Source organism: Lepidochelys olivacea, assembly GCF_965140295.1.
Source record: "Lepidochelys olivacea isolate rLepOli2 genome assembly, chromosome: 18".
Classification (NCBI taxonomy): domain Eukaryota; kingdom Metazoa; phylum Chordata; order Testudines; family Cheloniidae; genus Lepidochelys; species Lepidochelys olivacea.
This window is the reverse complement of record NC_140428.1, coordinates 22,356,554-22,381,402: the sequence shown is the minus strand read 5'-3', so window position 1 is coordinate 22,381,402 and position 24,849 is coordinate 22,356,554. Positions and strand designations below refer to the sequence as shown.

Below are 24,849 nucleotides of genomic sequence, written 5' to 3'. Positions count from 1 at the left end.
ACTATGGTGTTGCCAATACCTTCCCCTACTTGATGCCCCTCTGTTTCCCCTCAGGCATCTGAGAAGCAAGCAGATTTGCCCTCCCTCCTGTTCCAGGAATCCTAATTAACACCGCGCACGCACATAGGCTCCCCATACACTCACAGTGAACACGGTGAAGACCCAGTCCTTGGGGAGGCCCTTGGCTTGCCTGAATTTATCATTAACGTAGCTGTTAAAGCGCTCCATCCGCCACACCGTCTCCTCCTTCAGCTGACTGTACAGGGGGTTTTTCTTCTGCATGTACTGGGGGGGAAGGGCGGATGGAGAAAGCGAAGGGATGGTTAGTTAAAAGGCTTAGATTTCCCCCTCCCTGCAATGAGGAATGGGGAGGGGAAGAGAGGAATGGTCATAAGGAAACCAGACTCAAACCATAGGTTCTGAGTTGCCACCTGGCCCAAGAGATGGGAAAACAAGCGGATCCAAGTGAGAACTGCAGAAGGAACGCTCTGGGCTAGGAGTTGTGGCCAGTCTGTTCTTCCCAAGCACCCTTGCTCAGAGGGTTTAGCTCTGATGGCTTTAGGGCTCTGGCTCCCATGTCAGAATTCCCAGCTGGAAGTTCCAGACTTGTTTACTTCATGTTTTGTTTTGGGACCCTGCTCGGGAAGGTGCTGGGTACCCACAATTCCCATTGGCCTCTTGGAGGCCAGGGTGCAGGTCAGCCCCTTGAATTGCTAAGATGAGTGAGCTCACTGACACCATGGGAAATATGAGGGTGGGTGAGATCAGACCTAGAGTCCTAACGCTTGATCCTGCAGAATGTTACTAAGTCCTCCTGTGAGGTGCTGAGTACCCTCAATGTCCATTGAAGTCAGTGGGTGTTAAGGGTGCTCAGTGCCTCGAAGGATCAATCCCTGAATGCACAAGTTTCAGGCAGCCCGGATGCAATCAGAACTAGGGGTGCAGTGTGGACACAAAGATAGTCTGAGCCCACCCAGAGTCTTAGCTAGCAGTCGCAGTGCACAGAGGACCTGCTAGAAAGCGCCTCATAGCCAAGCATGAAAGTCCATTTGCTTCCCAGCCTGGAGGTGAAGTGACACACAGCGAGTCAGTGATGGAGCTGGGAACAGAGTCCAGAGGCCTGATTCTCAGTTGCATTAAAGCCCCGTGATGCTGCTTGAAGTGGGCATAAACATCCCCCTGAGAACGCTCGCTACACAAGCCTCTCCCCAGTCCCCCCCAGTGCTCCACCCCAGCCCTGCTTGCAGCCCCGGGACTAAGGGTTGGATTGGAGGCCCGCTGGGACCATGGCACTGTACTGCAGCTATTCTCGGCTTCCCAGGGCCTCATGCAGACCCATGAGAAACAGCCTCATCGGGGGGCAGGCCCCTGTATGGCCCCAGAACATAGAGAATGCCCCAAAGGTGGCTTAAAACTACATTAACCCCCCTCCCCATTCCCTGCCCAAGGCCTGGAATGGACTCACTGAGAATCAGACCCTGGGACTGGGAGTCCAGACTCCCAGTGCCCTGCTCTATATTATCCTTTTCCTTCCCGTTCCACTGGCTGCTGCCTAGATGATATCACTTTAGGGGCAGGCAGCCTGTGATGCATGCTTACAGCAGCCCCCATTACCCAGCAACTGTGTTAAAGCAGCGTCAGGCATTTTTAGGAAGGCATTTCTCTTTGTGAACACACAGCCCCCCGGCTCGCCATGCGACAGGCAGGACGAGGCCATGCTCCCAGCCAGTGTAATACTCCCCCACACAACCAGGAATAAACCCACTTCCGGAGAGTGTCTCTCTGCTGGGAAGGGAAGCTGCGAGAGAGAGAGAGCGCCTGGGAAACATGCACATGTGTGTATCTCTAGAGGAAATCAGGGAGAAGAAGTCTCAATTCCGCTGTCTCATTAATCCTTGGGTAAGGTGGAGCCTTATCAAGCCCTGGGTGTTTGCATTCGCCAGTGAGAGATAAATCCCCTCTCCTTATGCAACAGCTGGGCAGGATTGCAAACATATCTGCCATGCAATTGCTGCTAAGCTGCAAAACTTCTGATTAGTGGCGCTGTCTGCGTCTCATCCTGGTTTCAGTTTAAATCACTGTCCCCTGGCCGGGGCAGGAGGCAAATGAGGCCTATCACTTGTTGAGCCTTTGTCTTCCCACTCCCACCTGTCCTCATAAGATAAGTGCATACTGGCTCCTGCCAGCACGTGCCCCTTGAAAACAGAGGGCCTGATCCTGTGAGGTGCTGAGCACCCTCAGCAGCGCCTCACAAGGACCAGCCCTGGATGGAACAAACTTCACCTTGTCAAAGGAAAATAGGGTGACCAGATGTCCCGATTTTATAGGGACAGTCCCAATATTTGGGGCTTTTTCTTATATAGGCTCCTATTACCCCCCCATCCTCTGTCCCGATTTTTCACACTTGCTGTCTGGTCAGCCTAAAGGAGAAAGACAAGTTTGTAAAAAATAATGGGACAAATCCTCAGTTGGTGTAAATCAGTGGCGCTCCAATCATTTCCATGGGGTCCACTGGTTTACACCAGCCGAGGGTCTGGCTCAATAACTACAAATTTGATTTGGGCTGAGAGACCCTTTAAAAGCTGGTTTATAAAACATGGCAAAGCTCTTAAAAAAAAGGGCGGGGGGGGGAAGGGTTGTCGATGGGAACAGACACAACAGTAGCTTTCTTTCCAAGGTTTCAGGATCCATTTTCACATTCCCTTGTGCTTGCTTGTGAAACAAAATCAGCCCCTCTCTGTTGATGAGCTGTTGCCTGACTCGTGGGACGGAAAGCCACTGACTGGCTGGTAGGGGTGTATTAATGAGGTGGCGTGGGAGAAAGGGAGCGTTTGTCCTAGGTGCAAGACCTCGGCTCCCCCAGATGTGTCCTTAGCTGGGATTAGAGGAAGGTAAAATCCAAAACTAAGACAGGCACCAGCAGCAAAATTGGGATCTGGGCCAGAATTTCAAACATGAATCAGGGTTTTGGTTTGAGTCCATCTGCAAACAAAAGTGGACCAAATGTGCTAATGTTGGTTCATGTACTTCAATGGACTGAAATCAGATATGAATTTGTCCCATCCATAGACTGTAGGCTCTTTGAGAGAGGGACTGGCTTTTTGTTCTGTGTTTGTACAGTGCCTGGCACAGTGGGGTCCCAGTCCATTACTATGGCTCCTAGGTACTAGGGTAATACAAACAACACATACAATAAGAATTAATAATTAATTAATCGTTGAAACAGGATGCCAAATTAGTCATCGGCTCTGTGTAGATTTACAGATAAATACATTTGGAACAAAGCTTTGACACTATACTTTCTGTGTCAAGCTAGAGATGATTGTGCATTTAAGCCAAAACAGTGCTGGTGTTTAGCAAAGCAAAGTTCCCTGCAGCAAGGGGAGCAAGCTACCTTGTTATCCAACTGCAGGGCGTTTTCGTAGAGGTGCGCTGTGGAAAATGGTTCTGCTTGACATTTGAAACATACAAGAGAAAAATGGCTGCCTTCCTGGCACGGGGGAGGAAGGACAGAATCAAGTGTAGTTTGAAAAAAAGTCCTCCACGTTGCCAGCTGCTCAGGTGAGTTACCTTTCCCCCTCTTCCCGACAGGTTTCTAGGTAATTTATGCTCTGCTAATAAACACCTGTCCCTTGTTTGATGTCGGTTGTGCCAGAGGGTCTCACCTGAGCACTTGAAATCCCCTGTGCACAGCCCTCGAGCTGAGCAAACAACTCTGTTCCAGGAAAACAAGTTGATAACAGCATATATTGCAGAAAGTGGCTATAATACGTGTCCTGAGCTACCCTTCTGCAATAACAATAAAACTCCTGCAAGAAACAAAGCCGAAGAGCCAGGTGGGGAGATCTCCCAGGCTCGCCTGAACACACCATTCCACTGGAGGGAGCACATGCATTACAGGCGAAACGCTTTTCTTCCCTGTGGTTTCTTTCCTAAGTGCCCATTTATTCTCTACCGCAGGGGTCAGCCCTAGCTGATGTGGGCCTCGTGTGACGCAAAACCTCTGGTGGACTTTGGTCCCCTGCTTGGTATATGTTGAGCAGGGGGATCGCATGGGGCCGTGGAACTGGGGGGGGTGGGCAGGTGTGTTGTCTCCACCCCACCCACTGGTTTGCACCCTCACAATACATTGTGGGGGTTTGAGCAGCATCCAGCTGTATTTTGGGCCCCTCAAGCATGGGAGGGAAGCGGGGGCAGAGGAGAGCAAGACCTGGAGGAGGGACTGGAGCAGCCACCACAGCACGTGAGACTAGGCCAGCCACCGGGGAGCAAGTAGAACTCCCTGGCCCAGCCCAGGTCCCGCCTTCTAGCTGCCATGGGTCCTTGCACAGACACCCTGGGGGGATGGGCAGTAAGTGCCCCAACCGCCAGGGCAGGTGGGAGACAGGAGAGGGCACCAAAACCTGGGCAGAGGTCAGGGTGCCAATCACCAAGAAGGGCGGGGGAACACAGGGTACTGGGCATCAGCTGCTCTCGAAATGCCATAGGAATGGCCGTAGGACCTACCGGGATGCCCCTTCACAGCCTGGATCTGATTCCTCCCCTTCCCCAAGAGTCTCGGTAGCTTGCCTTGTTCCCCCTCCTCTCCCTCTGCCTCCCCATTCACAGGAAGCTTCTGCCCCCCTTAGGGGCTGTTACTAGCGGGAGAGAGGGTGGGCTGGGCGTTTGGCAGATAACAGGGCCCAGTGCAAGGGTCTCACTTGGAGGTAGCAAAGCTGGCAAAGATCAAGGTTTAATTCCAAGAGCTAGCAAGAGGCATGCTTTATTAAAGACATGTTTGCATGCTGCATGATTATTATTTATTTGAATTATGGTAGCACCAGCGACCGAGGCCCCAGATCCGTCAAGGGATATATTGTCTCTGTCCCAAAGACCTTACGATCTGCGTACGCAAGACAAACTAAGGGAAAAGAGACCCAGAGAGGGGAACTGTCTCACCTAAGATCACACAGCAGATCAGTGGCAGAGAACAGAATCCAAATCCAGTACACTGTCCATTTGGCCATAATACATTTGGGATCCTGATCCAATCACTCCCATACCAGCCAAAGTGCAAGGGTCACATACTCATGAACCACATCAGTAGCCTCTCAAGGCACCCTGCTTTTGGGAGTCCCATCTCTGTCAGAACTGCCTCCCAGAATGCACCTAAATCAACTTCCCCACTTGCTAATAGTGACATCTCTAGTCCATCATTTTACTGGTCTATGGGCACAAAGGGGACCTCCTGGCACCATCCAATCAGATCACAGAGGGTGGAAAGATGGATATATTTTCAGCTTACCTGATTGGTCAGATGAGCAGTGAGGTCATCAGAAGTGGCATCGTAGTGGGTGCAGGTAAGTCGGACATAGCCATGGCCGAAAAATACTACGTAAGGCACCGTGCAGGCAATGAGGAGGTAAGAACGGACATCAAACTTCTTCCCCTCTAGGAGCAGAGGCTTTTCGATATACCTGCCAGAGTGAAAGTGCAAGATGTGACATCAAGAAAGGACATGAAGGGCTGTAGCATGGGGAGTTAATGGCTCACTCCTGTGCCCTTGGAAGTCACTAGGAGCATTGCCGTTGATTTCAGTTGACACAGGATCAGCCTCTGATCACTTTACTCCATAAGTACGGATTTAGATCAATGGGAGGGAGAGGCTACCCAAAAAGATTAAGTTTAACAGAAGCTGAAAGCTGATGAACAAAACCAAATGACCCACTAAACGGCTACTTTCTTGTCCTATATTTCCCTTCTCCTCACCTCTGTTGACATTTTGGCCCGATCTAATCATCCGCGCTCAGGCAAAACTCCCAGTGGAGTCAAATGCGAGAGCGGTTTGAGTGAGGAGGGCAGATGCGGGTCCCTCTGTGTGTAAATAACGATGTGTCTTAAAGTATGCAGTATAGTTGTAGCCATGTCAGCCCCAGAATATTAAAGAGACAAGGTGGGTGAGGTAATATCTTTGGTTGGACCAACTAAATTCTGTTGGTGAGAGAGACAAGCTTTCGACCAACAGAAGTCAGTTCTATAAAACATACCACCTCACCCACCTTGTCTCTCTCTGTCCCTTAAAGTGTAGTTCTGCTCTGAAAAGCAACCATGTTAAAGTGGCATCATTTCACTCATCAGATCTATGGCTTGCGTGTGTATTCAGAGTCATATCAGAGCTGCTGACTTTACGGACTAAAGTATATTAGCACTTTAACACCTCTCGACTGTGTTGTGCCACGACAGTGCGAGTGACCTAGATTCTTTTCTAGCTCATGCGTCATCAACAGACTTGTCAAGTAGGCTGACCAGATTTGAGCTAGAAAGAAACCCTCTAGACTTTTAGCTGTGAGGTTGAGTTTGCGAGGTAGGCAGTTAGAAAAACACCTATCTTTTAACTTGTAAATAGAGCAGGTTGGTTAAAAAAGTTAAGGGGGCAACTATAGAAAGTCATTTTCTATAACAGACAACACTTCAACTCTCATCCTATTCATGTCCCCCAGCTCTGATGGCTTTTAGCAGTGACTTTAACATTCGTTGATAGCGACATCACAGTTCAGTCCTACCATGGAAGTGACCATGTTGCTATAAACTCTGGCTCTCAATGAGTTACCCAAACAACTAAGGCACACAGCAGTGCTAACATTATAGTTACCCTGGGACAAATCTTGAGAGATGCTGACCCATTAAAAACTAAGGCCCAGATTCAATAAAGTATTTACATGTCTATCTCCCACTGGAAAGGGTTCAGAGAAGAGCCCCGAGAATGATTAAAGGATTAGAAAACATGCCTTATAGTGATAGATTCAAAAAGCTCGGTCTATTTAGCTTAACAGAGAAGAGGGGTGACTTGATTACAGTCTATAAATATCTACATGGGGAACAAATATTTAATAATGAGCTCTTCTGTCTAACAGAGAAAGGCATGACACGATCCAATGGCTGAAAGTTGAAGCTAGTCAAATTGAGACTGGAAATAAGGCATACATTTTTAACAGTGAGAATAATTGTTGGGACAATTTATCAAGGGTTGTGATGGATTCAGAATCACTGGAAGATTTTAAATCAAGATGGGATGTTTCTTCTATAATATCTGTTCTAGGAATTATTTTGGGACAGTTCTATGGCTTGTGCTATATAGGAGGGCAGACTAGACAACTGTCCCTTCTGGCCACAAAATCTATGAATTATATTCAGGACAGACCACTGAATCAGCTGCTCAATGGAATTAATATAGCCAGAATAAAGGGCTAGGCCTCCCCCTTCCATCCCCCACTTCTGCTGTTCTCAGAAGGAGAATTTCGGGCAGCATGTAGTACTGGAGAGTTTCTTTTCTGCCTGAAAACAAGGGACACATTGCAGAAGGTAAAAAGAAAAGGAGTGAGTATTTGTGGCACCTTAGAGACTAACAAATTTATTTGAGCATGAGCTTTCTTGAGCTACAGCTCACTTCATCAGATGCATTCAGTGGAAACTGTATTTTCCACTGAATGCATTCAATGAAGTGAGCTGTAGCTCACGAAAGCTTATGCTCAAATAAATTGGTTAGTCTCTAAGGTGCCACAAGTCCTCCTTTTCTTTTTGCGGATACACACTAACACAGCTGCTAATCTGCAACCTGTCATATTGCAGAAGGTAGAAAGAGAAAGATTAAATTTCTTGACACATTCAGATAAATTAGCTTGCCCTGCCCCTCCCCATTGGCAGCACAGTTCTCCAGGTCATGCGGAGTTTTCTAGTTGGTTTAAAAATGCTATAGTCTCATTACACACCACAAAACAAACCCATTCATTCATCTTATGGTCTAACCCAACATTTCTTTGTGGACACTGACAGGAGAGGGCACTGTTAGGACGCAAAGTGAAATGGCAGGAAGAGAAGCTGAGCATTTGAACATTAAAGGAATAAAAGCGTATGCCACATTTGTAGAGTGGGAGGGAATTAAAGAGTGACTAATATTTACTGGAGAGTATACAGAGTTTGCATTTGAATACAAAGAACCCATCACAGAGTGATATCATTTAGGAGCAGTATGCCGTCCCTTCTCACCAAAGGGGAGTGGACATTTATGTGGATAACAAGAATACCCAGAGTTCTAACAGTTAAGACTAACAACATTTTTGGACAGGATGATAAACCTCATCCTTAACCCAGTCTCTCGCTATTGGAGATCAGGTTTTGGGGTCAGGAAAGAATTTGCCCTCAGGTCAGGTTGGCAGAGGACTTTTCTCTGCACCATGTGGGGGCACCAATCATGCACTGGTTTGAACTAGAGTAAAATAATGGGTTCTCTGTAACTTGAAGTCTATAAATCAAGATTTGAGGACTTCAGTAACTGAGCCAGAAGTCATAGGTCTGTTACAGGAAAGGGTGGGTGAGCTTCTGGGATCTGAGCTGTCCAGGCGGTCAGACTATATGAGAATGAGACCTAATGTGGGGGGCAGATTACCCCACATGTGCTACTGCAAGGTTCTTACAGCGTCCTCTGAATCATGTGGTATTGGTCACTGTTGGAAACAGAATACCGGACAAATGGACCTTGGGTTTGATCCAGGCTATCAATTCCTCTGCTTCTATGTGCAAGCTACTGCATACCCAGACCTGTCCTACCACAGAACGGCTGGCAGTTCAGACTTGCCCTCTTACAAGACTCTCCTGTCCTTCCCAACTAGACCGGCTAACACCTTCCTTGTGAAGAGAGATTTATCGTAATAGTCTGACAAGGATAAAATGGACTAATTGCTTGAGTTGACTGGGAAGTTTGGAGTTTTGTGTTCTTGACCTTCTGGGATAAAATTGCTAAGTTGTCATATCAGAATGTCTGCGTTGTGACCCACTGGCATGGTGGGGTGATGTAAACAGCACCATGATGGATCATGCTAATGTCACACTATGATAAATTTGTCATGCCCTTAGTATATCGCACTATAATGTTGGCATGCCATGTGGCAAGTCACACCTTGATCACACTTGATCATGATAATATAGTATTGGTCATTGGGTTGCTTGAAGTGTACTGGAAGCCTAGCTTCAAGATTACTGAACCAAACAACCACTTAGAATCCAGGCTGTCCCATGAAAGCCAGGAGGGGTGTCTGTGAATTACAGCTCATTATATAAATAATGACAACACTTTGCATGTCTGTAGTGCATCTCATTCACGAAGTTCAAGGCACTTTAGAAAAATCAATGAATTAATCAACCCAGCTCTCACTTGGGACCTGAGTATTTCCTATTCTTATTTCAAAGATGGGGAACTGAGAGCAGTTTAGTGAGTTGCCTAAGGACAGAGGGTGAGTCAGTAGAAAGTTTATGCAGTGAAGAACTCTTATCTGGATCCGTCTGAGCACATACCCAGTCTGGATTCTTTGTGGCAGGAGTCATATTTTGTTCCGTGTTTGTACTGTGCCTAGCACAATGGAGTCCAGGGCCAAGACTAGGGCTTATAAGAGCTATGGAAATGCAAATAATTAATAATAATAATAATTCTCAAGCTCCACCTGCAAAATGGAATGAACCTTGTCTTATGTGACCACTCAAGAGACCAACAAATATTGGTTGGATAAGGATGTGTCTAATAAAGAGGGGACTGAGTTGTGTACTATGGGTGTGGATTTTCACAGGCTCTCAGGGTTGGATTTGTTTCTGCTCCTATTAAAATGACACCCATTGACTTCTGTGGGAACATAGGTGCTAAGCCACTGCTCAGTGCTCTTGAAACACCCCCCCTTTATTTCTGGGGACAGTTTGGAGCACTGCCTTAGAATGGGAGATTACCCAAGTAAGGGCCTCTTGTATGGGTTTCACTGTACTGATCGCTGGAAATCTAACTCACACCTTGCTGAATGGTGGTTGCTGTTTGTATGTGGTTAGTTAGTGGACTGGGATCTCTTTATTTAGGTCCTTATGTCCGTACACAGAGACTAGACCTGTTCTGGGGAAGAGCTTGCTCCTCCACAGCTCCTTATTTGTGTTCCTTCTTGCACCTGTCCACCTCATCAGCTTTCCATCACTTTTCAAATCTCAGCTGAAAACTTTCTCCCTTGCTTCTGCTAGTCTAACTTCACTCTCCTTCTGCCACGGCTGTGTTATTCAACTCTGCAAAGCATTCTGGGATGCAGCTGATAAGAGAGATGCTCTACAAAAGAAAGCTATATGGTGTTATTGCACTGCCCTGGAGTATGACACTTGCAGAGACATCAGAAGGAAACAGCAGTAACATCTGGTAGCCAGAGACTCTCTGGGCTTTGGCTTAAAAAAATGTAGTTAGCTATGAAGTTCTTACAAAGAAAGTATGTGTCTCCTTTGACTATCGGCCATGAGTATCTACAATAGCAGTTCCTGTTTGAGGTCAAGAAGCTCACAGCTTCCAGGCAGACTACAACAGATATATAGGAAGCAAGGCATAGAATGGGTGGAACAGATGCTGCAGCTGTATGGTGTGTGAAATCTTGGCATGGTGTCACAAGCTGGGATAATACCTAATTCAAATGGCTCTCTACAAGGCTTTTTGTCATGTATGAATCCATAGCATTTGGCCTTTGGAAGTCATTCTTACATTGCCAGACAAAGATCATCTCAAATCTCCTGTTTGATGGTGATGATCTATCTCCAAATGTCAGACATGAAAGTGTTGAAACAGGCTCAGCTGAGAAATAGCCCTCTACCCACAAAACACAGTGAATCTGAGGCCACTGAGAAAAGATGGTGTGAGCCATCAAACAGCTGTGAAGGGATTCAAGTTATTAAGGTCAATAAGGTCTGACTGAGTGCCCATGGAGGTCAGCTGGCACCTTCCCACTGAATTCTTGGAGCACTGGATCAGACCCATAGAAGTGATCTCAAATATTTCAGTGCTCAGGTAGCTGCTTTCAGAAACACTGACCTTCAGGGGACTGGATGACACAGGGGTGGAGAGTGCCAGACCCAGTTCTTTTTCAGTTTCCAAGCTGAAGTCAGAGGGAGTTTCCCTTATAAAGGTCTGAGTGGGAAATGAGCAAGGGGCTCTGGATTTGGCTAAGAGAAATGAAGTGAAGCAAAGCAATTTACTCGAGTTCACAGAGCATGTCTGTGGCAGATTCAGGAGGGGAACCCAGCTCTTCCAGCTTGCAATTCTGCCTCAACATCACGGGAACACCCTTCTTCCCCTTTGTCACCAGCACTAGCTGGATTGCAAATGGTTGCAATGGAGTGCCCACCTGCTGCATTCTCTACCTTTGCACTATTCTTGCCTGGGGAGCTTTGTACGGCACCTTCTTGTACAGAGGATCTTCTTTGATGCTCTGGAGCTTGGCCTGAAGCGCGTGGACACCTGCTTGATTTTTAAGCAGGAAAATTCCTCGTCCTTGGTTGGAGCAGGTGGGTTTGCAGATCCAAATCTGTGTGTCTGCAGACAAGATTACAGCATAGTTATGGGTACTGTACATTCCCTAAAGCAGTGGTTCCCAGACTTGTTCCACCGCTTGTGCAGGGAAAGCCCCTTGCGGGCCAGGCTGGTTTGTTTACCTGCTGCGTCCACAGGTTCGGCCGATCGCAGCTCCCAGTGGCCGCGGTTCGCTGCTCCAGGCCAATGGGAGCTGCTGGAAGCGGTGCGGGCCGAGGGACGTACTGGAGGCTCCCAGTGGCCGCGGTTCGCTGCTCCAGGCCAATGGGAGCTGCTGGAAGCGGTGCGGGCCGAGGGACGTACTGGCGGCTCCCAGTGGCCACGGTTCGCTGCTCCAGGCCAATGGGAGCTGCTGGAAGCGGTGCGGACCGAGGGATGTACTGGCCGCCGCTTCCAGCAGCTCCCATTGGCCTGGAGCAGCGAACCGCGGCCACTGTGAGCCGCGATGGGCCGAACCTGCGGACGCGGCAGGTAAACAAACCGGCCCGGCCCACCAGGGGCTTTCCCTGCACAAGCGGTGGAACAAGTCGGGGGACCACTGGTCTAAAGCATGTTATCCCGAGACACCAACGTGCTCAATTAATGGGTGCTGAAACATGCTCATTTGAATATATATTTAAATATCGTATCTCACAAATAAAGAAGGGCCTGGGGTTAACACAAGATCTGAACACTCCCAAGCACTGGTGTCATTTAAGATCTGGAGCTGGGTTTTATCGGTTGGTCTCAGCTCTACTATGATAACTAGTCAATATATGGATCCTGGTTTACTGTAACAGCTCAGTGCCAGGATATATCAGCTCCTTTGAGGTTACATGGGGGCAGCCTGATGGCAGGTAATCGCTTACTCTGCAGGGGTCTGAGTTCAAGTCCCAAATTCAGTAGTGTCTGCTGCGCGTGCAGCAGCTGAGAATGTCGAGGAAACGGCACTGCCAACAGCTGGGAAGGCTTTGTTCAGCGGTATCAGTTTCCTCCATACATCATTCGCTTTGGAGACTGGACTCTGTTTCCGCCTCCTGAATGATGGGGCCTTCAAGTGCATTTGCAGCTGGCCTCCAGGATGCTTTTGCGGGTGTGTTGGAGAAGCGAGCGGGCAAACAAAAGTGCTGGTGATGATGTCTAGTGATGATGGCCAAGGGAACCGCTGAAGGGAGAAAGTTGGCGGGAGCCTCTTTCTGACACTGCCCAAGACAAGAATCTGTCTCCAGGGTTTGGACAGCTTGGAGGCGGGGATGTTGTGCAAGGAGATACCTATAAGGCAGCTGACAGCTGGCTAGAGACAGTGGGGTGGGGAACTTTTGGGCCAATCAAAACCATCTGAATGTTGAAGGGGCATATTTGGGCTTCGTGTCAGAGAAACTGGGGACGAGCGAGTCACGTTCTCTGAGTAGCCCACCTGTCAGCAGTATTCGGGTCTAGATGAATATCCCACATGTTGCTGATATTCCTGGGGAGTCAGGACATTTACTGTTCATTCTCTAGCCCTACTGATATTCCAGAAGAGAGGCTGAAAGGGCTGCTGAGAGCTGTAGCATGATTGATTCTTGGGCAGGTCAGAGAAGCCATAGGCACCTTGCTAACACACCAGGGATTTCTGGGGTACTTGAAGGAGTGGGCAGGTACTGGGGAGCAAAGGGGGGCAGGGAAGCCCCTCATTGCTTTTTCATAATTACTTTGGGATCACTAAGCCATTTAAAAAACAATGTTTCTCCCAGAACACTTGACCTCATCATTGGCCGCTAACATGCAAAGGCCAGTCACCTTTGTAAAGTTCAAAGAAAGCTTCTCTCTCATCTTTTATGTCCAGCCGAAAGGATTCTGGGAAGAAGTCTTCCATCTTCAGTACCCTGTGGGAGAACCGACAATAAGCCAAAAAAACCTTTCCTGAGCCATACAGCCCTTTTTGAGTTCTCATCAGACAAGAGGTGGGGGAAGCAGGGCACATCTTACTGTAGACTTGGGTTATGGATTTTTTTCCCCTTGTCTTTTCCCCTGCACTCTTTTATTTCCATTGGGGAAGGCTGCCTTTTACTCACAATAATTATTTTTTTCTTGGTCACCTCTAGAGGCGAGCCTGAGTCTCAACCCCAGGCTCCAACTTTTGGGAAAGTTCAAATCTGGGTCTGACTTCTGGGTCTTGAGCGCATCCCTTATAATATTGCATCAAGCTCTTCGGGACTTTGGGACATGCAGCAGCTTGTAAATCAATATTGACTGTTTATCAGAGGTAGACAAGGATTTGGGCAAAACTAGAGCTTCTTCTCCAAATCTGAATAATGGAAAAAGTCCCAGGAGGGAATTCTGGAGAATATATGCTAAGACATGGCCAAATATTTCCTTAATCTCGACAGAATTTCTGTTGGCCTTGATGATGTCCTTTGCACACTAGGTTTGCTGCAAACTAACAGACAGGACCTCAGATAACCATGGCAGAGGTCGTTTGCGGTACAGATAAGTCTGCAGCAGAGGTGGTCATGTGCTGTGTCTGATATTTACAAAATGCTCTAGAGCTTTAGGAGTTCCCACCTCGTCTTTCACGGGGGGATTCATTACAACTGGTACCTTTGGGGATCAGGCATTTCCACAGTCCCAGGCATAAATAAAAGATGGATTCTTTTCTCTAATTTACTCCTTCAAGAAGTAAAAAAAAAAAAAAAAATCAACCCCCCACCCCCCACCGCCATGGCTTTTATACCTCTTCTTTCATACTCAAAATAACCAAAGAGATTAAACCCACAGAATAGGTGGGTGACTACAACCCAATATTAATGCCAGTGAAGACACAAAAATGCTGGCACAGTTAGTTGGAGGAGTAAAACTGAACCCCAAAAAACTATGGACCAAGTTAAAGCCTACTAAAAATGTAGCACTCAGCATCCACCTCAGCTTAGATCATTTGAAGTGAAGACTAAGATCTTTAGAAGGTTGAAGCAGAAAACATGGACCATTGAACTTAACTACAGCTGAGTACTGGAGAAAAGCTACTTCACTCTGATCAGCCACCAAGGGCATGCTCCAGAATCCACTGAAATCAGTGGAAAGACTTCCATTAACTCCCAGTGGGCTTTGGATCAAAACATGAGGCCAAAAGATGAGCGGATGGAGGAGAGGAAAGAAGAGCGTACAAGACTTTAGAAAAGAAGAGAAAGCCTGGTGTCCCCAGAGCTGATTGTGCTGTACCATGTTGGGTTAATTGATATGAGACTCTGCATGAGTTAGTGTGATATCTAGTGAAGCCAAAGTTAAATATGGTGGCATACGATGGCTTCTTAAAACAATCTTTGCTTTGTCCATCATTAGTGGAGCTATACAAACGGAATTGGTTGGCTAGCTTAATGATTCTGAAAAGTTCTAAGATCAAAGCAGAGGGTGGAGTTCCATCAGAGCTTAATCAGAGATCAGTTTTAATCACAGGGTGGAGAAACCAAGGATTTCCATGATGGGTCTCACAAGCCCGTCTCTACCAGATGATTGCTCATCCCATCAATGAGGTGATCATCTATCCAACTTCTCCTTTATATGGTACCTCTCCCAAGTGACACGGGTTTCTATATTCTGGCTGTGTAATGCCCAAAAGGATGTGCAGTCCTTACTTGGCATTCAAGTTCTTGCTGATCTTGTTCATCACCCGCTCATACTCCCTCAGGTTGCTCAAAAGGCCAATCTTAGTAGTGAGGACCTTATTGTTGGGGATCTGGTAGAGAAGCTGTTCACCTGCATTAGAAAACAAAACATATCCTTCATGGGCCACACAGCCCGGGCTGGGACGTGGAGGTAAATCCTGCCTGCAGAGTAAAATTCCCCATCTGCTAAACGGCTTGCCGAGGAGCTGATATCTGCCCTGAAACCACAAGGGACAGACCACACACACTCCTTCTCCCTCACAGCACCTCTGTGAGTTTGCTTTGCCACAGTAGCAGCCACCCGGCCTGCCACTTACAGTGCAATGGTGATACTGTTATATACACAGGGCCAGATTGTCTCTGGTCCTGTGTGGGTGGGGAAGGAGCTTTCCTGTCCCCTCCCTTCCTCCCCGGTACCACCCTTCAGGGGACATCCATAGGATGACAAGATAATGCAGGCAGCGTGCTGGACTGGGGTGCAAGTGAGGAGGGCCAGGGTGAAGGTAGCACAGTGTCTCCTGCTCTTTTATCCATGCATCTGCCAGCAGAGATGTGTCATCCCAGAACAGGCACTCTGCCCCTGTCAAAGACTGGTGGAACGGCTGTCCAGGGGCCAGGAGGAATTCTAGCCTGCAAAGGCTTCCCCCTGCAGTTTGACCCCCTCCCACATCCTCTGCTTTAATGGCATAATCTGGCCAAAGAGCTGGCATGTCCCCACTGTAACTGCAGTGGCATGCCCAGACCCTGCCCATGGATTGGCAGGGAAAGAGTTAACCCACTCTGGCCCTGCCTGTAGGAATGAGCACAGCTGCATACCCTGAGTATAGGGATTGCTGGGATAGCAGGCTGGGCCAGCTGTAGTGCATTAATTCCCCAGCACCCAGACTTTAAGAGGGAGGGGCTGGGTGCTTTTTGGCCCTAGGGCTCCTAGGAGGGAGGGTATGGGAAAAGCCCTCCAGCTGCTAGTTTACATTTTGGCTGTACAAAGCCCCTCTCTTTGGGGTGAAATCTGATCAGGCACCAGGCTAAAGGAGGCCTTTGTGAGTTCTTGGTTTCATGCTCTTCCTGTGGGGAGTTTGGCTGGGCCCCAAGAAGCCTGGTTATGCTGATTAGATTTATCTCTAGGCCAGGGAGATCCACAGAATGCTTAGCCTGATCTTTTATATGGAGGTTTAGAGTTTTCAGGGCTCCTTAGTATCTAAACCCTTGTAAAGGGGCTTCTTTTCTTTCTGCTCGTTCACGTCCCATTTAAGGATAGCGAGCCTGTGTGAAATACTCCCCCTTCTAAAGCATCCATCCTTCCTGAGGGTCAGTTTCTCAGCTGGCACGAAGTACAGCAGTTCCCTTGACCTCAGGGGACATAAACCAAGTTATGCTAGAAGACAACATTCCCCTGATCTCAAGGTGGAGCTGCACTGCCAGGCCACCCCCTATGGCACTAGCTTTGAAAAGAATTCAGGTGTAGCATTGTCTCTTAGTAAGAGCAAGAGACTGGAAGGCAGCAGCTCTGAGTTGCCCTCCGTGCCACCTTAAGCAAGTCTCCTAGGCCAGTGGTATCAATCTGTGATTTGCAGAGCACTTGATGGGCTGCGGAGTCCAGGCTGACTTCATTTCCCAGCTGCTAGCACATGGGTTCAAACTCATCAGTGCAGCTGGGAATGAGGAGGGGCCACTGCTAAACAAGAGGAACCAAGGTTCTCAGGGACTAGAGCTACCAGTAGGCCTGGATCTACCAGCCGCCAGTGGTGGGAAGAGGACTAGGTAGCTGGGCAGCATGCCCAAGGGGAGTGGAGATCAGGCATGAGAGAAGCGTACGCAGCGGGCAAGAGAGAAGAGTAGATCAGAGAGGGAGTAGTGAAATGAAGAGCAAATTCAGCCATGTGTTTCACAGAGGACAAAGCACACACCATTTTAGAAAGTTCCAGCTTAGCTCCTCTATGCCTCAGTTTCCCTAGCGCGACACCAGCAGTAATAACGGCCACCTTTTGAAAAGCACTTGGAGGTCCCTACACACAAGGTGAAGCAGTATGATGCAAAATGCGCCTATTATCCTGGAGTGGCTTAGTTTGGGACTCTTCTCAGTACAGCCAGAAATAGCTGGGCTTGGAGTATGCACAGAGCAATCATTTCACTGCACAAATGCACCGTTTATTGGATCTAATGCACAAGAACTGCTCGGGAAAGTGTCTTTTCTGTCTCTGCCTAGAAGGCTGGGGGCATCACCTGGTTTGGTCATTGGGTGCTCTGTGGATATAATATTGGATTGAGTATGCAGCTCGACAGATAAGAGTGCAATCCACCCATGGCAGTACCAAAGTGATGCTCGTGTTCTGGGTCTATATCTTTATACTGCCCCCATCACCATGGGGTTTGAGTAGTCACAGCGGCATCTTCTCCACCAAGGCTTCATGCGTCCATTGCTCCTGCAGAGGTGCCCTGCCAGGGAACCCAAATCCTCCTCCTCCTCCCTAACTCTCTCAGCCACCGCTTTGACCTCTTACCTTCTTTGAAGTTGTAATAGGTCTCTCGGCTCTTGGTCTCGCACCATTTCAGTTTGTAATCCTCCCTTTTGTTGTCATGGATACGCTGCCAGCCTTTGCTCCTGCAGTAGATGCTCACCCTGCGCGGAGCACAAAATAGCCAAGCAGCCACCACTTTTAATGAAGAGTTAATTAGCTCGGAGTCCTTCAATTCCCTGAGGTTGTCCCTAGAGGGCTGACTCAACAACACCTACAAGCCCTGAGGTGGGGGAGAGGGGGCTTCTCCCCTCTCTAGTTAATTAGAGTGTACCCTTGTGGGACTGTACTGGGGGTTTTGAGAGGTGATGATGATGATGGTACAGACTTCATTAATAAAGGCTGATCTGGTCAAATGGGGCTATTTCAATTAGGAGGGAAATGGTACTTGTGGGAGCCCTGATTCCTCTGTGTAGTGGGTGACTTGGCAAGAAATCTCTGCCTAAGACTTCAGAAATGAGGGGGAAGAAAGAACAGCTACGTAGCCACTGGAAAAACGAAATGTGTTTGTAAACCCAGTGGGGTGGCACCGAAAGAGTTAATTAGAAAAGCCCAGGGAGCTGTAGCAAGGAGCCGGACAGGGCCCCAAAGTTTGCTCCTGTTCTGTGTCAGGTTCAAAATTGCAATTCAAAAAGGATGCTGGCACATTGGAAAGTTACAAAAATGACTTGAGGTGGGAGGGTGTAACTGTCTTCTAGCGAGAGGCTTAAGACGTTCAATCTATTTAGTTTATCAAAGAGAAGATTAAGAAGTGATTTGTAGGCTGTGATCAAATACCTGCAGGGGAATAGATTTTTGATAGTAGTCAGCACTTGAAGCTGGCAGGAAAAGGTATAACAAAATCCAATGGCTGAAAGTTGAAGCAAGACAAATTCAGACTAGAGAGAGGCTCAGTTTATAAACAGTGAGGATAATTAACCATTGGAACAAACTATCAAGCGCCAGGGTGGATTCTCCATCACTTGCAGTATTAAAATCAAGATTGGATGTCTTTCTAAAAGACATGCTGTAGCTAAAAGGAAGTTATGGGCTTGATGCTGTAGAGATTAACGAGGGGAGGGTCTAAGGTCTGTGCTTTGCAGGAGGTCAAACTACAAGATCAAAATAGTCCCTGCTGGCCTTAAAATCTATGAATCTAACTACACAGAAGTCTCTGGGGAGTAGAATGACTTACAGTCCAGCCCCATTAGCACCACCAATGTAAAAGAATGGCCCCGGCGACTGAGGGTCCTCCGGCTTCTTGTCTTCCGGCTGATCTACTTCAGGGGCTGTTTTGTGATTTGTTTTATTCCCTTTGGACTTGGCTTCATCCACCAGCTCCACTTCAGATGCACTGGAAGCAACTGCAAGAATTAGAAAGAGGGAGACTTGAGCCAGGTTAGTGAGGTCTTCTCTATCTCAGCAGAAGCTAGCAATGGAAAAGCACAATGCTATTAAGTCCCCTAGTTTATTCAATGGCCAGTGCAGGGCATGGTCCCTAGATAGAGGAGGGATCGGATATTAAACCGATGGCAGGTGTGTGTGAACAAAATAAAAAACTGGAACAGGGCAGAGATTTACAGGAAAAACTTCTCCTAAATCTGCACTGGGCTATGGTAACACTCTTACTCAGTATTCACAGAGGTTATAGTAGATGCAAGGTTTTACAGTTAAAGCACTCAGCTGGGACTCAGGAGATCTGAGTTCAATTCCTAGATTTGCCACCAAGTCCCTGTATGATCTTGGACAAGTGACTTCATCGCTCTGCCTCAGTTTCCCTCGCTATAAAATGGAGAATGGCACCTCCCTATTTTAGCAGGTGTTGCAAGAACAGATTTGTTAATGCTTGTAAGGTTCCCAGGTATTATAGAGATGGGGCCATAAAAATGCCTATCACTAAATTATTCATATCAGAAATGCAGGACCACAGAGTTGGCGGGAGTGTTGCACAGGTCGGGAGTGAAGAATAAGCCGCTACGTTACGACATTGACTACTAGCTAGGCTAACCACACTTCGAAGCAGATGATCACACGTCTATTTGAAGCCTATAGAATTTCGCTGTGCATGCAGAAAGTGACAGCTCTGAGGTCCTGTTCTCAGTGATAGGCAGCCACGAAATGGAACGGCACGAATTAATTGCGGTGACACGACTATAGGAGTTGTGTGGGTGGGAATGAGAAACGTTCAGCCAGCTTCAGACTGGTAACTAATCAGGTCAGGGCTTGCCATGGTTCTGTTACTGATTCTCAGATGCTAAGGCTCAGATGCTGATGAACTGGCAGGGGATAATAATGATTTTCAGAACAAAGCTAATGAGATCTGCCCTGTCTTCAAGAGCTGCAGTGTGATTTTCTGGAGAGAATGACGAGGCTCGTATCTAGTGCCAGCAATCAGCAGACATAATTCTAACTTTTGGCCCTTTTGGGAAGGACAGTCTTGTGGGTGAGGCACTAGACTAGGACTCAGGAGAGCAAGGTTCCATTCCTGCCTCTGCCACAGATTTTCTGTGTGACCCTGGGCGCGTCACTTATTCTCTGTGCATCAGTTCTCCATCTGTACAATGGGGATAATGATTTTTAGCCCCTCTACTGTGTGTATTGTCATTCTAGACTGTAAGGTCTTTGTAACAGGGACTGTCTCTTATGTGTCTGTACAGCACTTAGTGGAATGGGGTCTTGAGGTCAACAGAGGCCTCTAGGTGCTATTATAGTACCAATAGATAGCCTAGGGTGGATCATTTTGTTGAATAATTAGAAAACGCTGGGAAATAATGCCCTGGCATTTCAGCTACCATACCTAAGGCTGTTTGCCAGTTACTTCTCTGTACAGACCAGATACAGAACCTTGATGCCATGAAAGTTTCCAAAATTGATCACTCATTGTTCCAGAACCCCCACTGCCAGGCAACCTCATAAATGCAAAGACGTCTGATTCTCTGAGAACTTGGAGTCTCTTGGCATTATTCATATAGCACCTGATCCTGTCAATGGGAATTCTGATATTGACTTCAGTTGGGACCAGGAGCACAGCCACAGTGCAGCTGTGGAATAATATCCTCTGTTTCCCAGTAGATCAGGGAAAAGATTGATATAAATGTAACTCCAATGATTTAGGCCAGTTGAAGGTCTGATTCTGAGGGAGTATCAAACTAAAACAATCACAACCTGAATCAAACCATAAATAAATCTACTGGGGCCACTTGGAAGATCTTCAGCCATACTATGAATGAATAGTCTAAATTGTCTAAAGGTGGGAACCTAAATGAAGTCACAAATCTAGACATTAAAACCTCCCCCTTTCCCGGGAATATGAGGTAGCTGAAGAAGGACTGAGCCCAGTTTTCAAATGCAGGTGCCTTCATTTGGATGCTCACATCAGCAATTAGGCAAGTAAATGCCCCATTTTGTATGGTAATATGGTAAATTACCCAGTGGTAATTTGTGGCTCAGTAGGGGATGCCCACGTTTGAAAATTGGATCCACAATCTATAGACCCTCGAAAGTACTTTGAAAAATGACTTGGGTAGAAACTATAAATGATTTGTTGTTTTTTACTCTTGTGACTGGATATTGTTACAAAATTCTTGAAGAGCAGAGTTTTCTACCCAAGGATTTGGAAAAATAAGTCCCTGTGTTTACTATCTCCTTAATTTGGAAACGTTAACACTGAGCTTTACACCTTATAAATTGCACCACGATACTATGGTGATGGGTATCTTATACGTGCATGTAACAATCACAATTTGTTGTTGTTGTTATTATGCCATCTACTAAGCACAAAGAAAGAATAGAAGGAGGGAAAGGGGTGGGTTGCCTACTGCATTTGTTCTTAATGCCCATGATTTTCAGCAATTTCTTTCCGAAAATACACCTGAACTTGCTGCCTCCTAAATATGTGGAATCTGTAAACAAACAAGACAGAGATGAATCTGTTAATGCTAAATGTCGTTTACCACTGGTGACCCAGCATTACAGCAGTAAGCCACACCTGATACCTTCTTTGGAGATTAGCCCCATAATTCAGATCAGGACCCAGATCAGAATTTCCCCAAAGTCCAGGAGTGTTCAGATCCTGGGTTTGGTCCATCTCTAGTTCTTCGATACGGGATAACACCTGGCAGTGAAAACGTTCACATCTGTGGCCCCCTTGCACAGCAGTAGGGTGGGTGTGTTGTCCAGGAATGCCATTAACAGCACCCACTTGCTCCTGCTGTTACCAAGAGTGGCTAGGCGCAGAAAGAGGAGGGGGTCAGAGACAGCAAAGACAGGCAAGCAAATAGTCAGTAGCCAGAGACAGTACAATGGGATGACTGGAAAGAGGACCAACCCTGTGACAGGTGTGGCCCAGAGATGCAGGCTGTAATTTAGTCCTTAATCCATCTCTTTACTTGATGTAATGGAATTTACAAGAGCAAGGAATGACTGGTGTGAATGAAGATTTTAGAATTAAACCCACTGGGCGTTTTGCCAAAGCCAGGACTGAATAAATCCGTCGTAAAAAGTTTGGGATTCAGATTATGACTCTCTCATTCTCAGTTATGCTGGGCCATAGGTGGGCATGGCACTTGGTTGGCCCTGCAAAACCTTCAGATGCTGGTGGCCTCAAGGGACCAGGGTGATCACAAAGTGAATTTTTGGCTGATGTTTTTATTAGAAGTCAGGTCTTCCACCTTGGGAGGCAAGAGTTTAAGTGCCTGGCCCAGTCCTGGGTTCATACTGTTTGTTTTGTGGCTGCTGGCCAGTCTCCTGACACGCTGGCAAATATTTGAAAACAAATAAGTTTATTTGTTGGCTGAAGGATACAGTTTATGGGAAACGCATTATTATAGAGGTCTGAGACTGTGCCCCCAGCTCTCCCACCCAATTCATTATTCCAGATAAAAGCCATCTCTACTATTGTGAAGTCAGCTGTAGCCCATGAAAGCTCATGCTCAAATAAATTTGTTAGTCTCTAAGGTGCCACAAGTACTCCTGTCCTTTTTTCCTGTGTATACTTGACAGCACATGTAGGGCTTAATTCTGCCATCGTGCAGAACATACATGCTCACCAAAATAACCTGTGTGCAGTGCAGAGAGAAGGGGTCCACCTGACACCCCCTCCCAAAAAATAATCTGTGAAAAGTCTGATGCTTGCCTCGGGCCCCCTATGCCAAGAGTTGTGTGGGGCATTTGAGGAGCAGGAATGATGTTTATATAGAGACCCTATTGCCCCATCAGTGGCTTCCATGTGTCACTCACTCACTGGGGAGTGACCAGTCCCCCTCTGTGCTGATCCACCAAGGAGATGAGTTGTTACAGCCCCCAGCTACAGCACCTTGACCTTTTAGCTCAAGCTGTAGCTTCTTCTGCATTTAGTTCTGGAAATCCCTGGTGCACTTGCTCGGAGGGCGGCCATCACGTATGCACACCCCTCCCGCTGCACCATTTATTCACATCCCTCCCAGTGGTGGTTTGTGCAGAGGGTTACGTGTGGGTGTGTTGAATACATTTGAAGCTGCTACTCCTCCTTTATTCTCACAGGCAGATTTTGTGGCTAATGGGTGGGAGCTCTTGTTCCTGTGTGTGCGGGGGAAGCAGTTAGGCAATCGAGATTAAGAGCGGGAGACCATTCAAAAAGCCCGACTTCCCAGCAAGGCTTTTGAATCTTATGCCCTGCCACCCTACAGTAAAACCTGACTTGGGTCCAGTCTGCTGCAGTCCCAGCAGGCTCTCCTCTGTCTCTCTGAACTGATCAGAATTGTAGCTTTGTGCATGGAAGACCCCAGCACCAACAGAAGTGATATTCTGTCAGCCAAGTCACACAGGAGAGAGATTGTAGGGTTCTTGCAGTTGTTCAAAGTCTAAGAACCAGGTCCTGAAAATTTCACTGGGCGCTTTGCCTGAGCGTAAGGGCTGCTTGTGAGGAGCCCATGAAATGCATCACGGCAAGGGGTTTGGGGTTTGACATACATAGACCAAGTGGCCTACGAGGATGGTGGTGTGAGACCTTAGGTCAGTTCAGAGTGACGGTCTCTCATGGCAGTCAGGGACTGTGGAATGTGCAGGAATATGGACTGAGGGGACTGCAGACGCAGTACTCAGCTTTAGCAGACAAAAGAAGTAAAGTGCTGCGCAGAAGAGAAACTGACTGAGTCACATGCATCGTTTCTATGCTTCCAAAGGAACCATTGGGATTCTTGGCTAGGGAAATGGTGGAGATGAGGAGGGTTAAAGTTGTAAAATGGGGGTGAATCCTGGGGAAACCACCAAGGACTCACAGGACCCACCTCTTCAAATACCCTCTGCACTGACTATATTGTGTTTTCTGTGAGATCAATTATATTGGGGGGAGTATATTGTGTATTGCTAATATGAAACTCTCAGGGGAATGGGTGTCACTCAATATTGGTGTACTATGAATTTTCATGATATGGGCCAAAGTTTTAAAATCGGGTTCTCTTCCCCCCCACCCACACACACACACAAATATTAGTGTACACAATTAATGGAAATCAAGTATTTATATGTCTAACTGGCATTGATTGTGCCTTTAATTTTGCTGGGGCAAACAAAGAGGAAGTGACACAGTAACACGGGTTTTTCAAAATTGGGTCATACACATTCACGTGCTCTCTCTCTCACTTTCTCGCTGCTATCAGTAATGGAAATCCTGTCTCCTAACTGTTTAAGGAGCAATTGTCACTAATGTGGTGAAATCTCTGAACACTATGTGCCAAGTAAACTAATCAAGGATCTCTAGGAGAACATTATCTGACCAGAAAGAGTTCCAAACAGGTTTTCATTAGGTAGTTCTGAGGAGCTTCTTGGTCAGAGAGCATGCAATTTCTTTAACAAGCATTGGCTAACAAAAGAGGAAAAAAGAAATCTTTTCTAAACATTAAACATTAAGGTCCCACCATTTATTGCACAAACAGGGCTTGATTTACTACCATTTTACTCCAGTTTCGTGCTGCTGCAACCTCTTTGACTTCCGAGAAATTATTCAGCTGTATTATGGAAGAAACACAATGGCGAATCAAGCCCTTGGTGTTTCATCTGCATAGTGCTTGTAACATTATACTCTCAAAAAATGTGTATTCCATCTCTCCTACCTGAAAAGTATGGGGGCCTTTTGATTGTTAAGAAGGGTGGGAAGCAAAGCAAACTTTTCTTGCAGACATTTTTTGTTAAGGCAATCGATGGTGCATCTGCATCGTGCCCTGAAGCCATAATATCTAAAAGTTGGGTTTAGTGATCATAATGTTAGTGTGATGTTATCGGTGACTCTGATTTAGGCTGAAGAAGATGGGAAGGGGTTGTTAGGTGGATAGTAGCCCTGAAAGGTTCGTCTTCGTATTTTCAGTTCTCTAATAGAATTGGATCTGCATGCAGA

At 47.0% G+C, this 24,849-nt stretch overlaps 1 protein-coding gene across 1 annotated transcript in view; it reads right to left on the bottom strand.

Annotated features, from left to right (window-relative positions):
* Positions 1-24,849, bottom strand: part of TTLL10 (tubulin tyrosine ligase like 10) — an 85,637-nt gene that overhangs the window by 11,525 nt on the left and 49,263 nt on the right. Inside the window, exons 6-12 of the mRNA XM_084652070.1 lie at positions 18,673-18,841; positions 17,484-17,602; positions 14,953-15,073; positions 13,121-13,206; positions 11,191-11,362; positions 5,285-5,456; positions 145-285 (exon numbers count right to left, since the gene is read on the bottom strand). Of these exons, the coding sequence (XP_084508196.1) occupies positions 145-285; positions 5,285-5,456; positions 11,191-11,362; positions 13,121-13,206; positions 14,953-15,073; positions 17,484-17,602; positions 18,673-18,841 (980 nt within the window). The remainder of the gene's footprint in view (positions 1-144; positions 286-5,284; positions 5,457-11,190; positions 11,363-13,120; positions 13,207-14,952; positions 15,074-17,483; positions 17,603-18,672; positions 18,842-24,849) is intronic.